This window comes from Urocampus carinirostris, chromosome 13 (genome assembly GCF_059441175.1).
Source record: "Urocampus carinirostris isolate Australia breed hairy pipefish chromosome 13, RoL_Ucar_1.0, whole genome shotgun sequence".
NCBI lineage: Eukaryota > Metazoa > Chordata > Actinopteri > Syngnathiformes > Syngnathidae > Urocampus > Urocampus carinirostris.
Genome location: NC_142361.1, coordinates 30,940,789 through 30,961,104, shown reverse-complemented (window position 1 = coordinate 30,961,104; position 20,316 = coordinate 30,940,789). Strand labels below are relative to the sequence as shown.

The window sequence follows — 20,316 nt, the reverse complement described above, 5'->3', positions numbered from 1 at the left end:
TAATATTGGCAAGAATGAAACATTGCAAGCACTAGCAAACAGTACACCTTCATCCTCTTGTTGTAATCTAAATCTTTATACTTCCAGGAGAGTAATGGGCATGCGTTCCTGCGACTCAAGATGTCTTTTTAGTGGCTCAAAAGGGGAAGTTTGCTGTATTGAACCGTTGCGTGCATCTCCTGACTTCAGTGACCACCCAATAACGCACTATTCACTTTTGGCTTTGGCTTCCCTCACAAAAGTATGTCTGTGACCCTTGCTCATCAACTTTTTGAAACATCAAGCCACGTTTGTGATGTGCCTCTGTATTTAAATCTCAGATTCTGGTCATTGGACTGAAGCCTTCACTAAAAGTTTGGATGACTTTTCCCTACAGCAAGGTCAGTATTTGTTTGAAAAGAAACTAATCATTAAACAATTTTTTGTGCATTTTCAATGAATACCGAATATCCTGCACTGTAAGGCGCACCGGGTTATAAGGCGCACCCCCCCAAAAATAGTGTTTTGTCCTATATTTTCCATACATAAGGCGCACCGGACTAGAAGGTGATACAGTGGGAACGTCAACAAAACAGTCAGATTGTTCAGTCAAACTTATTAACCCCTTAACATTCCGACTGCTCGCAAAGAAGAAAATACGTGTTCCAGACACGTATGGACACGGTGTCTGTACGATATCACCAATTACTCAAATGTGTCATTCAACATATAATTAGGAAGGTTAAACTCTTGGGATTCGAGAAATGCCAACAGATTCTTAGTTTCTATTTTCTTTTTCGCTGGCAACTGTGTGGACAGCAAAGTAAGAATTTCATTGTGCAGGGATACGTGGTTCTTTACTGTGCATATGACAATAAACACTTTGAATTGAATTGAATTTAAAAATAGACTCATCACAGAAACATCAAGATCTGTCTGAAACAAGATACTGGGAAAAATATAAAGCCAGGGTAGTTCACCAAAGTCGCCTTGCAGCCATCACGTTCAATAATATTACGCAACCATTGTCCTATTACATCCGTGAGTGTAGTAAATCCAACCGTGTAAAATATTTACATACTCTAAAACACGCAATAATGCCGACAAATAAACGAAAAAAATCCGCTAAGAAGCATCTCTGTTTTGATGGACGTTGCTTGTTGCTAGGTGTCTGTTTAACCCCATTATTCCTGTTTGCGAATACAAACTACAGCAGTAAAAAATGTTTTCTCCGGGCCGTAGAGCAACCAAACTTGTGATTCGCATCTTTTTCTGCCTATTGCAGGCTTTGTTTTGCCCCGCTTTAGCCCATACAAGCCTATAAATGCTAAAAAGGACCGACCTTCTTTACCTCCGAATAACATTAGCCAATAGTGACCAATTCAAATGATGATTGACACATTGGTTAGGATATGAAACGCCGGTATAAACATCCCAGCATATATCGCCGACTACTTCTCCCACGGGGGGAAATCTAGTCGCCGGCTGCTTGCCTCAGTTGCGAGAAATTACGAATCGATATTGATCCGTATATAAGGTGCACTGGATTATAAGGCGCATGGTCAGCTTTTGAAAAAAAAATAAAGGCTTTTAAGTGTGCCTTATAGTGCAGAAAATAACGGTATTTGGCAAAATGCATCCCGGGTTCTTTGTTAAGCAAAGAGACAGAGATGGAACAAAATGTTTGTCCATTGCATTTGATTGTATACAAAACAACTCATTCATACCATATAAATGCTATTTTAAATTTCATGATGTACTGCCATATCATGTAATGTGTTTTGTTTTTTGTAGTCAGATCCATCCAGTGTGCCACAGCTTGCTTGGCAGTTTGTGTCTGCTCAAACGGTTGTCAACCCGTTCTTAGCGTTTTGCAAAGGAGAGACTGTCCATTTTCTAATGGTAAGTGCCGAACCAATTCCCGAAAACTGTTTAATATGACTGGCTGGGAACCAGTTGAGGGTGTCCCCGCCCACTGCCTGAGGACCCCCGCGACCTTACTGAGGATAAGCGGTGCAGATAATGCATGGATGGATGTTTATACTATTTTTACATGCATATGCTTTTTTGCAATATCTCTTCTTTCACATTTTGATCATTTTTATGTATTGATTTTTGTTTAATCTGTATTCCGTTTACAACAAAATTATGCAGCTGCACTAATGAAACATGGGAAAGTAAAAATACTATGCGATTGGAGACCAACTCTGAAGATCATTTAAAATAAACCTTTAGACTAGTGTCATCAAAAGTAACATTTCTTTTTATTTAATTTTGCTGTCCAGATAAAAAGAGAAGAGATGGGTGCTATCCATGTCATCAAACAGAGACAGATTCATCTCAACTGTGATATTATTAGCTTGAACGTAAGTAAACCTAGTAAAGGTACCGCTGCTTCTTTTTAATACACATGCATGAATGTTGCGTTACATTTTTACACAATTAATTTAATTTGAATGTATCGGAACTTCCAGCTTCAAATAGTAAATATTGTCAGATTTCTGTATTTTATTAAAAATGTTTTTCTGATGAATCAAAAAAGATATTAGTAAGCATTTGCTTTCTATTTGAAAAACTATCATTCGTATATTTGCATGTTATGTTATGGAGTAAACTAGTTACCGAATCATTATTGGTGTGTACATAGAATAAAATAGAAATATCGTCACTGTTAGCAACGGGATTAGATGTAGAACGACATTATCAGGGTTACTGTGGATCCTTGAAGAAGCCTTAAAAGGCATTAAATTCGTGATTCTATAAGTAAGGCCTTAATTGTCATTAAAATGTCTTAAATGGATTAGAAGTATTAAAAATGTAAACACATTAATAACATTTATATTTGTTTGAACTAAAAATACTTTGTAACATTTATCTTTTTTTTTTTTATATATATAATTCACAAAATTATTTTCGTGGGAACATGGCATGACCACAATAACGGAAGTATCAAAACGGTGATGTGGTTTCAGTCGGGCGTTTTAGAGCAGATGCATATATAAGGTCTACCCACAATACACATAGCCACTTGAAGAGAGTGGTTTACTTTGGACTATGGGAAAGTGTCCATTTAATGAGAAGTGGCTGTCCCAAAAACGCTTTATGTTATGGCTAAAAGCTTTGGCAGGAAATGTGTACAAGTCAGGATGTATTGTGTGTAAGAAATATTTTTTGTTTTTTCTGTTTTGTATGTTCAAATTGTGTTTTTTTTGTCAACTTGGGCATTCAAAAAAGTCTTAAATTTAACATTCCTTAAGCTCTAAGAACCCTGATAAGAAACATGTAATGATAAAAATAACATAAAAACAAAAATTTGAATAGATGGTTAATATTTACAATATTGTGGTTTTACACTTGCCTAAATTGTATGTATGGCAGAAAATAGTGCAATGAAAACAACAGAAACATCGTCATTGTGCAAAAATGATTTAAACATGAATATATGAAAACAAATTGTTAGATCATTATTTGTAATAATGTATTGATTTTCCCTCACAAAGTTATTGAAGTCATCAGTAGACATCCATTTTGCCGATGTGCAACACCTGCATGAATGTTATTACTTTGGAAATGTAAATAGTATATATTAATGTCCATCATTTTCCTATTTATTGTCTCACTTTTCTTCATCAGTGGATTAATGGTCGTACATTAGTCCTGATAGACAGCCACGAAAAGCTCCAAGTTGTGGACCGACCCAGTCAGGAGATTTTGGAGGTGATGGATCTGGAGCAAGTGCAACTCGTATACAACAGCCGGCATTTCAAATCACTAGCCACTGGAGGGAATGTCTCTCAGGCTTTGGTAAGGGGTTTTCTCATTGATTGACCCAATGTTAATTTAGAGATTTAAAAAAATCACAGGGCTATAGATGTAGTGGATCAGACGTGGAAAAAATGATTTTATTGGAATATGGCGTGCTAAATTAAGAAAGGCACAACGAGCAAATCCAGTGGTGAAAACACGATGTTGCAATTATAGTCCTAAAATTTCAATTACAGTACCTAGGATTAAACACGTTTATTAATACATACATACACACACACACACACACCATCTCCTCATTCCTGCTCACCCATTTTTCCATGTTGTATGCTCCTTTCGACAATATATCTGTAAGGTATTAGAGCACAGGTGTCAAAGAGGCGGCCCGCGGGCCAGATCAGGCCCGCTAAAGGATTGAATCCGGCCCGCGAGACGACACACAGAGAAGCGCAAGAGAAAAACAAGCTGCAGGTTGAAATAGGTCAACGTGATGTTGCCAAAGCCGGGTGCCTCGAACAAAGACACTGTACTTGTATTTATTTCTCTCTCTCTCCCTTTCTCTTTCTCTCTTTCTCTCTCTCTCTTTTTCTTTTCCACCCTTTTCTCTCATTGTCTCTCTCTTTTTCCCTCCCTCTGTCTCTTATTTTTGTCTCTCTCTCTTTTTCTTTCTCTTGAATCTACTAGTCCGGCCCCCGACAGAATGTTTGTTCTATCGTGTGGCCCCCGAGTTCAAATGAGTTTGACACCCCTGCTCTATATCAACACGTTATATTGGGTACTTTTGTATTCTGTTTCTTTTATTTTATTATTTTATTGCTCTTTGTCTCTTTCTCTCTCTAGTCTTTTAACCTCCTTTGCTCTGACTTTCCTTTTTCCTTTTCTCTTTTCTTTTTCTCTCTTCATACCCTTCGTGCTTTTTTTTCTCTTTTCTCTCCTTCTGTCTTTCTATTTGTCTTTGGACTTCTTTCTTCCTCTCCCTTTCTTTTCCCCCTCTCTCACGACTTTTTATCTTTTGTTTCTCACACTCCCCCTCTCTCTCTTTTTCTTTCTTTGTCCCGCCCTCTCTCCTTTTCCCTCCCTCTTTCTCTTATTTTTTTCTCTCTCTTTTTCTTTCTCTTTAATGTACTAGTCCGGCCCCCGACAGAATGTTTGTTCTATTATGTGGCCCCCGAGTTCAAATGAGTTTGACACCCCTGTATTAGAGTGTCTGAAATGACGTCTGCCCGGACGCCCGGGGCGTGCATCTTTTACATCGGGCGTTCAACTTACAAAACGTCTCCGCCCGGGTGGCCGACAACTTTTTCAAGTGAAAAAAAATATTTCGTTTTTCTTTTTATTTTTTAGACAGAATGGAATTGTAGCTTGTTACAAACGTTTGCTTTATTCCGATTTTGAAAGGGTCTTTCGGTTTGGAAATTTCGGTTCGTTTGGTCATTTGCATACTCTGCAGCCAATGAGAAGCTTGCATCGAATAACTTTGTGCTTCCGGACTTTCCCGAGCCTTATAAGGTCGTGCATTTGCATATCATTTTCCAAAGTAGACACACAGAGAACACAAAAAAATGGTAACGTGGTTAGGGATCAAGCCAAAACCTCAGCCCCAGAAGAAATATTCAAAAGAAGCTAACAAATTTGATGACGCCACAAAACGTAAACGTACATTAAAAGAATCGTGGAAAGAGGAGTTCACGTGGCTTGGAGCAGACGACGCAACGCAAACATTGCATGAATGAAGATGAGTAAATACAGGTACATACTGATGGCAGATGGAAAACAGCGATGTCATATACATGCAATGAATGTTAGTAGATTTATAATATACTCAATTTTAAAGTGATGTTCTGTTATATATTCTGATTATCAATCCTTAATACTTTGCAACAATGTTTTTTTTTTATTAGTCGTCTTATTGTGTTTCAAGTTGTGAAAAATGGGGCAGGCAACTTTATGGCTAGGCCGGCAACTTGTCAGAGTTTTCTGCCCTGGTGTCCGGTAACTTTTTGTCATGAGTTTCAGACACTGGGTATAAATTGAAGTATTTGGTTGTTTTTATCAATATTTAGCCTGTGATGAATCAATCTTTGTTTTACTGTATCAGTGTGTCTGTTTCTTTGAGTCACCAACAAACTCTTAATGTGTTACAGGCTTTAATTGGAGAAAAAGCTTGCTACGAGTCTATTTCAAGCCACTCAGGACAGATCGTCTTTTTGGGAACCAAGGTACTATTTGTTAATGTTTCTCGGATATTTCATGTCAATCAAGTCATTTCATTTACAATAACAATGCTATAAAATTAAGTTAAATAAATAAAAATATATCTGGTGGATAAGGTTCAAGGTTTTGACATTCTATAACAGTGGTCGGGAATCTTTTTGATCCAAAGCGCCAGAAAAGCAAAAATATATTTGAAACAACCATTTAAAGACAAAATTCAACAAAACCGCCAGACCCGCTCTCCAGACAAGAGCTAATTCTTCAGCACATTTTATTTCACTGTGTGAAGTTTGATGATTTGATAAAATCTAGGAAATTAATGCTAGAACCTGTGTCCCATATCGATATAAATATACCACTTAAAATTTGTCTCCCTTCAGCAGTAACTTAAGAGGCTCATTTTGACCGTCATTTTTGTCTTATAAAATTGTTTCAAAACAGGGTGCAAGCAGTTCTTTTATAAAAAAAATGTCACAAAATACTGCAAACGAGGATACCAACGTGTTTACCTTCAGTGGAGACAGCGCTGGGCGAGAAGGAGTGCGGGCGGCCTTTCATGTGTATAGCTCCGCCCATTCCTACCACTCACCCAATCGAATTGCTCTAGGTGCCTTGCTAGAGCGTCTGGGTATTTAAAATGTTTCATGTGGCTTTTCATTAAAAAGTGTCCAAACAATGAACCTAGAATGCTTTGTGTGACTCCATATACAGTACAGGATTATTGAGCAATTTACAGCCAAAACGGTCTGTTGGTGTGACATTTTGAATGTAAACTGTAGTGAAATTGTGTATTATATGTACTCAACCAAACCTTAGTTACCGTCAGTATTTTCCATATATACCGGACTAAAAAAACTAAGAATTATTTGATAATGTATCTGCTTCACATGTCTGACAAATGGTTGGTGTGTTAATACACATTATATTATTGTGCATTTTACCTTTAAGCCATATGCACTTAAGAAAAGAGCCAAAAATGGCTTGCGAGCCATAGGTTCCCCTGTTCTCTAAGCTCTCACATTTTCATTTTTAGATTTTCGAATTTAGAATAGCCGCGCATTTGTTTTTGTTGAATTTGGAAAATATTGGTTGAGATTCTTATAAGCTTTTAAACTCTCTTAAACTGTTGAGTCGCGAGTTGCAGTAATGTAAAAACGAAAGTTAAAACAAATTATCACCCGTACTGATTCTTCAAAAAATTTTAAATGGTCTATTGATATTTTTATTTTTTTTACAATTGCTATTTTTCCTTCTCTTTCAGTCAGCCCATTCCATGACTCTCAGAACCTGGAGAGAGGTAACTTATTATGAAGATTATTTTTTTCATTGATTTTCATCTTTTCGTTTTAAGATATGTATTTACTTACTCCTGGGTTTTCTGTTCTCTTTGGCGAAATTTGATTTTTTTTTTGCTTCGCATGTGCAGCGCATTGACTGTTTATTGAAGCAAGAACATTTTGTTGAAGCCCTCTCTCTGGCTTGGTCCTTCCATGAGCGAACAGCTAAGGCAGTTGTTGGTGAGTGATAATATTTTTTATGATTAAAATAATGTTTATTTCTTGTCCGGTTTCACATTTACCTCATGTTTTAGGGATTTTTTTAATAACATTTGGTTTGTAATGGTTCATAGACATCCTAGGAAACTGGAAAAAGTGATTAAAGTCCAAAAAGGTTCTTTTTTTAAATGTTTCAGTTATTTATTACATAGTAAACCCTATCCAAAACCTTATAGATTAAAACTGTTAGATCTATTGGGGAGATTTTTGTATAACATGCATAAACACCCTCAGAAGTACTCATTCTTTATCTAATTCATCTAATTATAATCATCATTGTTAGGAATAGGCGAGTAGCATTAGAGGGATATCAGTACTGGAGATTGTATCTGACACTTCTACAGACCATTCAAAAACCATGAACCGGGAATTAAACGGATTTTAAATATCCATCTTAAAAATATGAAATTGTCATGATTATCAATGCTATTCACCTGTGCTTGCTTGTTTGGCGCCAACCGCCGCGGATTCTGATTGGCTCCCTGCCACTATTTGAACCCTGTCCTGTCAATCCCGTTGTCAGTCCGTTTGCGAATCTCCGTGTATACAAGGCAAGCCTTTTTCGACCCTGACCCCAGCCTGTCCCGTTTTTGCTCTCGTTTGTCCCTGGCTACAACCCGTTTTGATTCCGATCTCGTCTGCTCCCCCGTCCCGGCTTACGACCCCTTTTTGCTCACGACTACGTCTGCTCTCCCGTTCTGGCTTACGACTCGTTTCCGACGCCGACCACGTCTTGCTCTCCCAGTCCCGGTTACTGACCAGTTTTCTGCTTCTGACACCGCCATCGCTCGCTACTGAAGATCTACTTCCGCGTTCAGATCACAATCCGAGTACGAGAGCGACTTGCTTCCCGCGCCCAGCGAACACCGGATCGTGGGCGCAGTCCTTCCTCTCTCTTTCAATAAAACTTGTGGTAAACGTCACTCACGCAAGTGGGTCCTGTTTCCGTTCTGGTCCTGACAGAAATATTAAGTTTTTATTTCTGAAATAAAGATATTTCTTTTAAAATGTCCTACATTCTACAGATTTTAACCTTTGTTATATCACAATTTAGCAGGCCCTTTAACATCAGAAGGACTAAAATGTTTACATTTAATGTGTAAAGCAAATGTATTTGTGTTTTCCCCAGGCCTCGGGGTTGATCCTTTGAAAAGAAAGGGAATTGTTGGTGACAAGGTATGTGCAGAAAATCGCCACAATGTCTGTGACTCAAATCATACTTCAATTTTATCTTAATTTGCATTGAAGATGGTGGAGATACTGTTCCAGTTTGCTGATTATGCAATTAAGAGGTGCCCAGAACAAGGACGGATTCAAGTGATGGAGCAACATTTCCATGTAAGTAACATTGTCTGCGATTTCTAAAAAAACAATACAATGTAATTGTCCTTGAAAAATTTTATTATAGCAATTATTGATTGCCAAAAAAGTAACTAGCGTTGCTAGCCGATCATCAGTATTTTGACTGTGATCTTAAAATGCCCTCTGAAAATAGTGTGTTAAGCGCTACCAAATGAATGAAAAAATATGCTTCTGTTTACCAATATTCAAATTTAATATTTGCTGTAAAAAATCTCGTTTTATATTTAGGATCTGATTCCAGTCTTGATAGACTTCTCCCTGCTGCTGCAAAGGACGTAAGTATATTCTATTAGATACACATGGGTCACCAACCTGTTTGAAGCTGAGAGCTACTTTCTTGCTACTGATTAGTAAAAAGGGCTACCAGAAAGATAGATGGATACTTTATCATCCCCGTAGGGAAATTAACACTTCCAGCAATATCCTTGTGTTGAAAATAAAATAAAGATATAGAATACAAAAATTCCCAATATAACGTTTTGCTATGGAGTATTTAAATAGTGCTATGGAAAATACACACTAATAAAAATAGGGTAATATGCAAATGTGGGGGCGGGGTTTAATGTTGGCTTTTACTCCCCTGGGTGGAGTTAAAGCGCCTCATGGCATAAGGAAGAAATGATCTCATCAGTCTGTCCGTGGAACAAGACTGTGACAGAAGTCTGTCGCTGAAGCTGCTCTTCTGTTTGGAGATGATGCTGTGTAGTGGACCAGTTTGATAACATGCTATTACTGTGGTGTAAAGATATTGTTTTTAAGTTACTACCAGGTTGTCATTTATAGAAGTCGAGTGAAATTAGACTCAGTCAACCGCTAAAACATCTGCCTTAAATAAGAGCAACGAATGATTAACATTATGAACTAATTTGAGATGGAATTTGGGGAGAATTTTTGGTGTATCTAAAAACACTGATCTTGTCAATAATTTTTCATGCCAGTTAAATATCCAATTTCTTAGAAAATCCCAGTGTCTCGCTGGTGAGATTTTTTCAGTACTGGTCTGCTGTTGTTAACCCTTGTTGTACCTGTTTGAAAAGATACATACAGTATTTGCCATTGCCCTGTAGTTGGTATAAATCAACCTGGGTCCTTGAATACAGTTGAAGCCAAGGCAAAGTAATTAGGATTCCTTTTTAGTACTGAAAATAGATCCTTGTAGCGTCGATATTGTGTTAAGAAATTAGTGCACATTTTCCTTTTTCTAGGAATGTACGTACTGGTACCAAATATTAATGTATGTGTTTCCATTTTAGCGATCTACTATTTGACCAGCTTTATTCTCGGCTTGCGGAAAACGTGGTTGCCAAGGGTGTTTTTCTGGAGTCGCTGGAGTCGTATATTGTTATGGACCGGCTCGGTCACCTCCCCACACCCATCATGAAGGATCTCTTGGCCCATTACCACAGCAACGCTTTGATGGACAATCTAGAGAGATGCATTGTCCGTCTGGACGTCACAAGCTTGGACATACAGCAGGTGTGTATTTGTGTGTCATCCAATAATATGTTATAAAGGCAGCATTTTCCCTTCTATTGTATTCAATGCGTATATTGTATATGTGTGTGTGTGTGTGTGTGTGTGTGTTTGATTCAAGGTGGTTCAAGTTTGTTGGGAAAACCAACTGTATGATGCTATGATCTACGTGTTCAACAGTGGTATGAATGACTACATCACACCGATGGAGGTAAGTTTAACCCATCTCTGTTTTACAATAGTAGACTGCTCACAAGTGATGGACAGACTAGTAGATGGATGGGGATTAGAGGTTAGTTCGGGCCTAAAAAAAAATCAAGCCTGACCCAACCCAGCTTAAGGGTATTAAAGCCCGAACCAGCCCGAGCCAACCAGATTAGCTTGATTTAAGCGACCGAGCCCGACAAAATCCCAAATTTTTATATTTTATTTGTGGGTTGATTTTGGCCGTCTCCGACGACAAAAAGCCCGGCACCAGAGTGTACACTTGGCTCCGGAGTGCGCAGCAGGCACGCTACCTTGACTACCTTGAAAAGTTTTTGTCTGAGACGGCAAGAATTACCCTTCTGAAGTCGCCAGGGTAGCGTCCATGCGGTGCAGTACCTCCACAAGGAAAAAGAGACACAGAACACATGATGATGGGACAATTAAAAACAAAAAAAAATCATCAACAGATTAAGAAGTATGACCCGGCCCGACTTCATGATTGATATTTTATGCCCGAACTGGGCCTGAACCTCGGGCCAGGTTCGGGTCAGGGTCTAACATCTTACTTCGCATGGGGATGGAGTGTAGATTTCTGCATGTGGTGGACAAACCTTTTGAGGAGCAGGCTGCATTGAGTTACAGACGCTCCCCTACTTACGACCAGATAGAGATAGATAGATACTTTATTCGACTGACGAAAACCGGTAGATACGAACATTTTTTTCGGGATGTCGAAAAATATCCCGACATTGCTGTAAGTTAGATTTTGTATTGTGTGCACCTTTTTCAGAGTACAGGACATTATTGTAGTGCTTCTTTCTGCCACTACTGGCGTGTCGTGCTGTGAGAGGTCACCCAGCAGAAGAAGACATCCACCTTCTCTTACTAGTTTGTGTGTAAACATACTGTACTAAATCTCCAGCGTGTTAAGGACTTTGACATTTTTATTGTTTAATATCTCGTGCATCCATCCAATTGAGTTGGTGTAAAGTGTAAAGAAGAGGCGATCCGTTTCTTTTGAAATGAAAGTGGAATAAGAAAGCTTGATGCGGTTGAGAAAATGGTTCGAACGCTTTTTTTTCGTCCACTCTCTACCATGGAGGACCTCTTGAAGCCCATCTTCCAAAAATAAGTTAAACTCAACATTATTTATCTTTATAGAGCATATTATTTCGTAATAAGTTTATTAATTAGTACAAAACAATCCAGGTTACCTATACACGCCTTAAACATACTTATACAAACCTTAAAAATTCAAAATATGGCACTGAAGCTACTTACAAACAAATTCAACTTACGAACGATCGTCCGGAACCCATTGCGTTCGTAAGGAGGGCAGCGTCTGTATAGGGACAGGAGGAAAAAAAATGATCAATTGATTTGATTGTTTTGTATCTGCCGAGACAGTCTTCATCTGATACCTTTAGCAATAAAAAAGGAAAAAAGATATCTCTTCTTTCCCCTCAGAAACTCTTTGCAGTCATTGGCCCACCACTTCGGAAGGGAAGGACCTTAACAGGTTAGTCGTTGTTAATTTTTTTTTTTAATAAGTCATTTGTATAAGACTGAATCTATCTTTCTGTAATCCTCTCTGAAAAGCTGAAGAAGTAGTGATGGGAAACAAACTTTTGGTGTACATCAGGTAAGTTTAAATTGACACGTTGGTTGGAATAGGTCACCATGAATTTGATCAAATTCCAAAGCTAGTAAAAAAATCGTGAAAAGTCATTTAAATTTTAGGTGGCTGAATAAGATAATCAAAACAATGATACTTTGACTATAAATATTATTCTTGAGCAGTTTTTAATGTATTTTAAAAGACATTTATTTAAAGATGCTCCAGTTTTTCTTTGATTAGAATATAATTTTATTTACAAATCCCTGAAAACAAAGTGCTGTATGCAAATAAAACATAGTTAACAAAAAACCTTAAATAGACCATAAAATAATGAAAACGCTTAAAAAATATAGAAAATAATAATACAGGGATGAAGTCTCATGTTGGGTCAAGGAATAAAAATGGGTTTTAAGATTAGTTTTAAAAATAGAGCCTGTCGAATGTGCAAAGGCATTTAAAAGTCTAGACTCTCAAATTCATTGTTATACTAGTTCTTGGCTTTTTTAGGAAAGTCATTTCAGCACTGTTGACAGTTTTTTACAGATTGTCTGAAAAACACAGTGCTTAGAGATATTCACTGTTATGAATAGTTAATGCAGTTACGGACTTTTTTTTGTGTGGTTTTGATAAGTTAGAGTGCATTTGGACACCCTTTTACTGAATGTAAGCGTTAGCGGGTAGCTGCTGATGTTTGAGAATTGTGTCTTAGCATACATTTAAAAAGTAAATAGCGGTTTGATCACATGTTTAGTGGTTTCGGGTCACTATAATTAATCGCCCCTGCCGCCTTAAACTGTAATTAATGTACATAGAGTGATTAGAATGAGTTTTAAGATAGCTGTGGATTCATGTATTTGTTTTTTTTAAGTTGCTGTCTTGCAGGAAGGGCGTATCCTCTTGGGAACATCCCTGAGGACCTAGTGGTTCAGGTCAAGAATCAGGTATTTAACAACTATTTCGAGTAAAACTAAGGCACAATAACAGATAACCACCTCATATTAATATTAGTTATAGCACGCTTGCATGAGTGGAGCTTTTATTAGTACATTTTGTAGACTGTCAATTGTAGTCTACATCAGGGGTCTCCAACCTTTTTCAAGCGCTGGGTTACTTTTTGCTACTTATTAGTGCAAAGGGCACCCAGTTTGATAAAAAATTCTAAAATAATAACTTGTACTACTTATTATGTTTTTACTTTGTTAACACTGGGTTCATTATTGCAAGTCAAAAGAAGGGATTAAAAAGACAGAAAGAAAGAAAGACAAATAAGAGAGAGAAAGAGGGAGCGGAAGAGAGAGAGAAAAGAAATACAAAAGGAAAGAAAGACAGAGAAAAAAATAAGAGAGCGAAAGAAAGAGAAAAGGTCGAGAAAAGTAGAGAAAGACAGAGAGAGCGAAAGAAAGAGAAAAGGTCAGGAAAAGTAGAGAAAGACAGAAAGAGCGAAAGAAGGAGAAAAGGTCGAGAAAAGTAGAGAAAGACGGAGAGAGCGAAAGACAGAGAAAAGGTCAGGAAAAGTAGAGAAAGACAGAGAAAGCAAAAGCGAAAAGGTCGAGAAAAGTAGAGAAAGACAGAAAGAAAGAGAGAAAGAGAAATGGTCAAGAAAAGTCGGGAAAGACAGAAAGAAAAAAAGAGAAAAGGTGGAGAAAAGTCGAGAAAGATAGAGAGAAAGAGAAAAGTAGAGAAAGACAGAGAGAAAGAAAGAAAGTGAGGAAGTGAAAGAATAAATGAGAGGGAGAGAAAAAGGGAGAAAGAGAGAAAAATAAAAAGAGAAAGAATGGGGAGAGAATGAGCAAGAGAAATAGAGGGTGTAAAAGAAACAGAAATGGAGAAAAGTGAAAGAAGAATAAAAGTAAGAGAGAAACAAAGGAAAGGAAAGGAGAAAGAGACGGAAAAGGGCGAAAGAGGAAATATAGAAAAAGAAAGCAAGAAAAAAGATAGAAAAAAAAAGAAATAGAGAAAGAAAGAACAAGAGAGAGTGCGAAAGAGAGAAACAAAGAAAGAAAAAGAAAGAGTAAGAGAGATGAGTAGGAAGTAGGGTTAATTTGACTCAGTCAACCACAAAAAAGTAATTTCACTAGAAAATCACAATGGCCCAGCATTGGTGGGCTACTTTCAAAACAGGTCACCATGATGGAGACCTCTGGTCTACATTTTACTATCAATAAAAATGAAATCCATCCTATACAGCTTTGACTCGGCTAACCCACTCTCGGTTCATTTTTCAGGTCTTTGAGTACCTGATTCTGCTTCACACGGGGGAATCGCCATCAGACTCTTACCCTCTCATCCAGACACTTCTACACTTTGACACTCGAGAATTTCTAAATGTTCTTGCCATGGTGAGTTATCATATCACTCATAAATTCTTACTTTATACTATAGATACTGAAAGTAGTACTTTTTGGGGTATGAATTGATTTGGTGCACAATGACACTGAAAATAATTGTTGCCATGGTTCCGTTTTAGCTGTGCTGAGGTATTCATGAATAAAAATTCAAATTTAAAATGAGGGGGATTGGTTAAGATATGTATTCCTTATTTCTTTCTTCTAGACCTTTGAAGACTTTAAAAACGACAAACAAGCCACCGAGTACCAGCAGAGGATCGTTGACATTTTACTTCAGGTAAAATTATACGCAGGGTCAACGTTTTACGATTGTCAAAAGAAAACATCTATCCGGTTTTAAAGCCAACTATTTAAGTCTTGTTCTACGGACAGACTGGGGGGATCATTTCTTCCTCATGCCATGAGGCTCTTTAACTCCACCCGAGGGAGTAAAAGCCTTCATTAAACCCCACCCCCACATTTGCATATTACCCTATTTTTATTATAGTGTGTATTTTCCGTAGCACTAGTTAAATACTCTATAGCAAAACGTTATATTGGGTATTTTTGTATCCTATATCCTTTATTTTATTATTTTATTTTTCATCAAGGACACTGCTGGAAGTGTGAATTTGCCTACGGGGATGAATAAAGTATCTATCTATTTGTATCAAGACTATATATTTGATTGACCTATTTTATAGTCTCAAATTGTAAATGTGCATGGACTAAATTCTGCAAGTCTGTTTTGCAGTTTCACCTGATAGAAACAATCGACTAGTTAAAAAAAGGGGTTCATTGCACGTTTATTTTCAAATTTTCCTAACTCACTCAGAAATGGTATGGTTTGGTCCTTCCTCGAGGACACTGTTGTTGTTGGTTTTGAGAAAATGCGGTATTATTTTCAGCTACCATATTTACCACCACATTGCTTCTGCTGTCATAGATCGATAGATACTTTATCCATCCCCGTAGGGAAATTCACTCTTCCAGTAGTATCCTTGTGTTGAAAATAAAATAATAATAAAGGAAAAGGAATATAATACTTAAATACCCAATGTAAAGTGTTTTTATAGAGTATTTAAATACGGAAAATACACTGTAATAAAAATCGGGTAATATGCAAATGTATTGGTGTGGTTTAATATGGGCTTTTACTCCCCCGGGTGGAGTTAAAGAGCCTCATGGCATGAGGAAGAAACGATCTCCTCAGTCTGTCCGTAGAACAAGACTGACAGCAGTCTGTCACTGAATGTGCTCTTCCGTCATATTTTTATTCAAATCTAAAACATGTCAAAAAGCCCAGTAGGATAAGTCCTGTGTAATTGGCAAACCCAACCGTCATTGTCACTGTATAATATGTTCTTGTTTTTGTCCCTCAGGTAATGGTGGATAATCCCGATTTTACACCATGCCAGGTCGGCGGTCTTTTCACATTTCTGGCCAGGCAGCTATCAAAGCCGGACAACACGCTATTTGTAAACAGAAAGTTGTTTGACCAGGTAAGTTGTGTCTCTCAGGTTTTATGTTATTTCCAGGGTAAAAAACAGGAAGATAGAGTACATTATTCCCCTTGATTTTAGTGGTTAATTCATTCTATCATTACACGTACTAAGTGGATTTCCGAGGAAAGGTTTTCTATCGATGACAAAACACGTCATGAAAACGTTCTGCTGTAGAATGCTCTGCCCCCTGAGATTCGATCTGCAACCTCAGTGGAAGTGTTTAAATCTAGGCTTAAAACACATTTATATTATTTAGCTTATGATTGACCTATATTTCATGTTGACCATATCTGTGTATTATTTGTTATTGCAACCTCTGTTGCAGCCTGGACATCCTGGAAGGGGGATGACCTCATGTGTGGTCCCTTCTCAAGGTTTATTCATTCACTTCATGTTAAGGTTTTTGAGTTTTTCCCTGCCCTCATGTAGGATTTAGATCAGGGGATGGTGTAATAATAGTCTGTGGCCTGTGCAGCCATTTGAGACTGTTTGTGATTAAGGGCTATTCAAATAAACATGACTTGACTCGACTTTCCTCATGCTATAGTTTTTGAGTTTTTCCTTGCCTTCATGTGGGTTGTAGATCAGGGGATGATGTAATAATAGTCTGTGATTAGCAATATTTTTTGGTCTGTGCAGCCCTTTGAGACTACTCGTGATTAACGGCGTCGCAAATAAATGTGACTTGACTTTCCTCTACAGACATGACTGAGTAACTACTGTGACTTGGAAAATACTGTTTCCTAATTACAGTGGCGGGTTTAGGCACAGGCGAGGTGGGCGGGGCGGCATTTTTTCCATGACACATCGGGGACGGCATGAGAACCTTCAACAATCCATCCATTATCTGCACCGCTTATCCTCAGTTGGGTCACGGGGGTGCTGGAGCCCATCCCAGCCATCTCTGGGCAATGGGCAGGGGACACCCTAAACTGGTTTCCAGCCAGTCACAGGGCACACAGAGACGGACAACTCACTCGCTCATTCACACCTAGGGACAATTTGGACCGGCCAATGAACCTGACACATTCCCTGATCTAAAACCTACATAAGGGCAAGGAAAAACACAAAAACCTCAGCATAAGGCAAATGAAGAAACCTTGCGAGTATCAGAAAATAAGTCAAATTTATTACTTTATAATATTGTTCTCTTCACAATTTTGATAAATAGTTGCCATTTTTATGCATGCGGTGTATTTGTAATTATTATTTAAGCATTTTGATAACTGTTTGCCATTTGTTTGTATATAATGCATTTGTATTTCTTATTTCAGCATTTTTGATAAATATTTTCCACTTCTATGTATATAGTGTATTTCTATTTCTGTTTGAGCATTTGTGCAATTGACAAACATAATATACCTTTTATAAATATGTGTCTTGTCAATTTTTTTTTTTTTTTTTTCGGGGTGTGGTTTAAGGGGCGCTAGGGGGTGGTCTCAACCTAAGGAGTAATTTAGTGTAAAACTGCGACCACACACCGTTTACATGAACCATCTTTATTGTATTTTCGAAAGGTCTTGGAGTTTCTCTGCAGATCCGATGATGCTTCTCGACATACCGAACGGCAGCAGGTCTGTGATACGATTTAGAGGGAAATTTGCCGATTTATTGTCGTTGCCATGGAGATAATCCCTAGATATTTACGGTTTAGCTAAGGGTACATTCACACTTTGGCTTTGACAAAAGAGAAAATCTGATGGAAGTCTGTTTAAAAATTAACCAGCCTTGACTTTGGTGTAAAAAACTCATAAAATAATTCAGTAAAATGAATGAGTTTTTCTTTCCAGTTAAATGAAACCCGATTTTGTTGGACAATGTAGTGACTGGGATTTCATGTTATTGATTCCAAGGTTCTGCTACAGCTGCTCCAAGTGGGCGGTGTGGTCCAGTTTGATGAGGAAAAGTTGTTGACTTTATCACAGAGAGCCAAATTGTAAGTATATGACAATATGATTTGTAATAGGTCTATGAAAACATTTTGATAGGGATTTTGGATTCCTTTTTACCTCTGCACTACTCCCCAATATGGATAAGTAGTGCCAGTGTCTGAAACTCAGGACAAAAAGTTAGCAGACAACTCTGAAAAGTTGCCTGCCTCATTTTTCACACTTTGAAACACAAAAAAAACATTGTTGCAAAGTATTAAGGATTGATCATCAGAATATATAACAGAACACTTCAAAATTAAGTTTATTATAAATCTACTTACAACATTCATTGCATGTATATGACATCGCTGTTTTCCATCTGCCATCAGTATGTAACTGTATTAACTCATCTTCATTCATGCAATATTTGCGTTGCGTCGTCTGCTACAAGCCACGTGAACTCCTCTTTCCACGACGCTTTTAATGTACGTTAACGTTTTGTAACGTCATACATTTTGTTAGCTTCTTTTGAATCTTTCTTCTGGGGCTGAGGTTTTGGCTTTATCCCTAACCACTTTACCATTTTTCTTGTGTTCTCTGTGCATCTACTTTGGAAAATGATATGCAAATGCACGACCTTATAACGCTCGGAAAAGTCCGGAAGTACGAACTTATTTGATGCAGGCTTCTGATTGGCTGCTGAGTATGCAAATTTCCAAACAAACCGAAATTTCCAAAAATCGAAGATTTCGTAATTGGAATAAAACGTTTTATTTGTAAATTAAAAAAAAACAAGAATCTAAAAAAAACGTAAAAGATGCATGCCCCGGGAGTCTAGAAAGACATTATTTCAGACACTGCCAATACTATTGATACTTTTGTATAAAAATGTCCCCAAAAACAAAGATTTTCATATTGGAATTCAGCCATTTACATTATATTGTATGAATGGTAATTTTCTTGGATTCCCCCCCCCTATCAATTAAGTCCACATTTTTTATACACTGTATCATGATTTCGTAAATCTTGATGGTCATCTGTAAGCCACACACAACTTAATGTTGGCGGCTGATGTTGATAGCTGTTTTGAGTATCAGAATTATGGCCTGGTATCGGCATAATAGCAACGCCTGGTATCAATACCCGCCCAATGATAATAATGTTTTTAACATTTGAATTAAAATGGGAATATACCCATTAGATGTAAGCATAAAGATAGATCAAACTCAAGGTTCATTAACTTCACCACCGGATCCTCAAACTATAACTATCCAGTAACTACAGTGTAATAACAGTGTGTTACTATTAATTCCGCATCTATTGCAAAAATGAATTTCCTTCTCCGTTGCAATCCTGATCTTTTCCCCACCTTCTGACAAACCAGCTTCCAAATTTTGGAGTTTCTTTATGAGAAGAAACACATGTATGACAAGACCATCGACTGCTACCTAAAAGACCCGCTGAGAAAGGTAAAATAACTTCAGTTGTATGAAAATGATATTGGGTGGTTTTCGTAATCTCATAAATATACTAAAGAAATGTATTGAAAAGTTATATAAAGTATAAATTGTATTTTTTTGTCTGTACGTGAAGGGGGATATCTTTAACTATATCCACCAATTGATGTCAATGTCAAGCCTCAGCTCTGAAGAGAAACTATCAATCAAGAATATAACACTGCAACATTTACAGGTCAGCTCAAATGCACTATAGACGCTACCCTACTTACGAACGAGATCCGGACGATCCTTTGTAAGTTGAATTACTTCGTAAGTTGCTTCAGTGCTATATTTTGTATGTTTAAGGTTTGAATAAGTAACCTGTATTGTTTTGTACTAAAAAATAAACATTTCATAAAATAATATGCTCTATAACAGGAGTCCCCAAACTTTTTCCTGTGAGGGCCACCTAACTTTTCCCTTCTCTGATGAGGAGCCGGGGTCAGTTTGTAACAGAAAAAGTGTGATGATTGCAGGAGTGCCTAAATGTAAACAACAAAATAGATGGTAAATGTCAGTCTCACACGACACCATTTACTTGTTTACATTAAGAGTGATTTTTTGAACAAGTCTCATTAAATCACGTGAGACTTGCCCCAAACACCCTTCTCTGACCTGTGAGACTATGTCATTTAGTGGTGATATATTGTTACTTCACTTTTCTCTGCTTTACAAAACAACACTGAAATCCCCAAATATAACATTTTAACTCGTCAGCAACCCTTTTTGCGCCGTATAAAATAGTTAATAACTAATAATTAATAATGAAAATAGTTCATAACTAAGGAACATTTTATTGCAAAAGTCCAACGTTATTATCAAATACAAATACACATATATGAAAAAAACAATCAAAATGCTTTCTGGTATTGTTCAGGGGGCCGGACCAAATGTGGAGGCGGGCCGCATCCGGCCTGTAGGCCGTAGTTTGGGGACCTCT

At 37.5% G+C, this 20,316-nt stretch overlaps 1 protein-coding gene across 1 annotated transcript in view; it reads left to right on the top strand.

Moving 5' to 3' along the window:
• The window catches only part of vps8 (VPS8 subunit of CORVET complex), a 46,349-nt gene that overhangs the window by 8,085 nt on the left and 17,948 nt on the right, over window positions 1-20,316 (top strand). Inside the window, exons 10-32 of the mRNA XM_088351581.1 lie at window positions 88-241; window positions 321-380; window positions 1,774-1,881; window positions 2,265-2,345; window positions 3,613-3,783; window positions 5,889-5,963; window positions 7,220-7,255; window positions 7,385-7,475; window positions 8,644-8,690; window positions 8,763-8,852; window positions 9,105-9,151; window positions 10,130-10,352; window positions 10,471-10,560; window positions 12,024-12,075; window positions 12,156-12,198; window positions 13,043-13,115; window positions 14,400-14,513; window positions 14,728-14,799; window positions 15,884-16,003; window positions 17,524-17,580; window positions 17,860-17,942; window positions 19,262-19,346; window positions 19,471-19,569. Of these exons, the coding sequence (XP_088207707.1) occupies window positions 88-241; window positions 321-380; window positions 1,774-1,881; window positions 2,265-2,345; window positions 3,613-3,783; window positions 5,889-5,963; window positions 7,220-7,255; window positions 7,385-7,475; window positions 8,644-8,690; window positions 8,763-8,852; window positions 9,105-9,151; window positions 10,130-10,352; window positions 10,471-10,560; window positions 12,024-12,075; window positions 12,156-12,198; window positions 13,043-13,115; window positions 14,400-14,513; window positions 14,728-14,799; window positions 15,884-16,003; window positions 17,524-17,580; window positions 17,860-17,942; window positions 19,262-19,346; window positions 19,471-19,569 (2,071 nt within the window). The remainder of the gene's footprint in view (window positions 1-87; window positions 242-320; window positions 381-1,773; window positions 1,882-2,264; window positions 2,346-3,612; window positions 3,784-5,888; window positions 5,964-7,219; window positions 7,256-7,384; window positions 7,476-8,643; window positions 8,691-8,762; window positions 8,853-9,104; window positions 9,152-10,129; window positions 10,353-10,470; window positions 10,561-12,023; window positions 12,076-12,155; window positions 12,199-13,042; window positions 13,116-14,399; window positions 14,514-14,727; window positions 14,800-15,883; window positions 16,004-17,523; window positions 17,581-17,859; window positions 17,943-19,261; window positions 19,347-19,470; window positions 19,570-20,316) is intronic.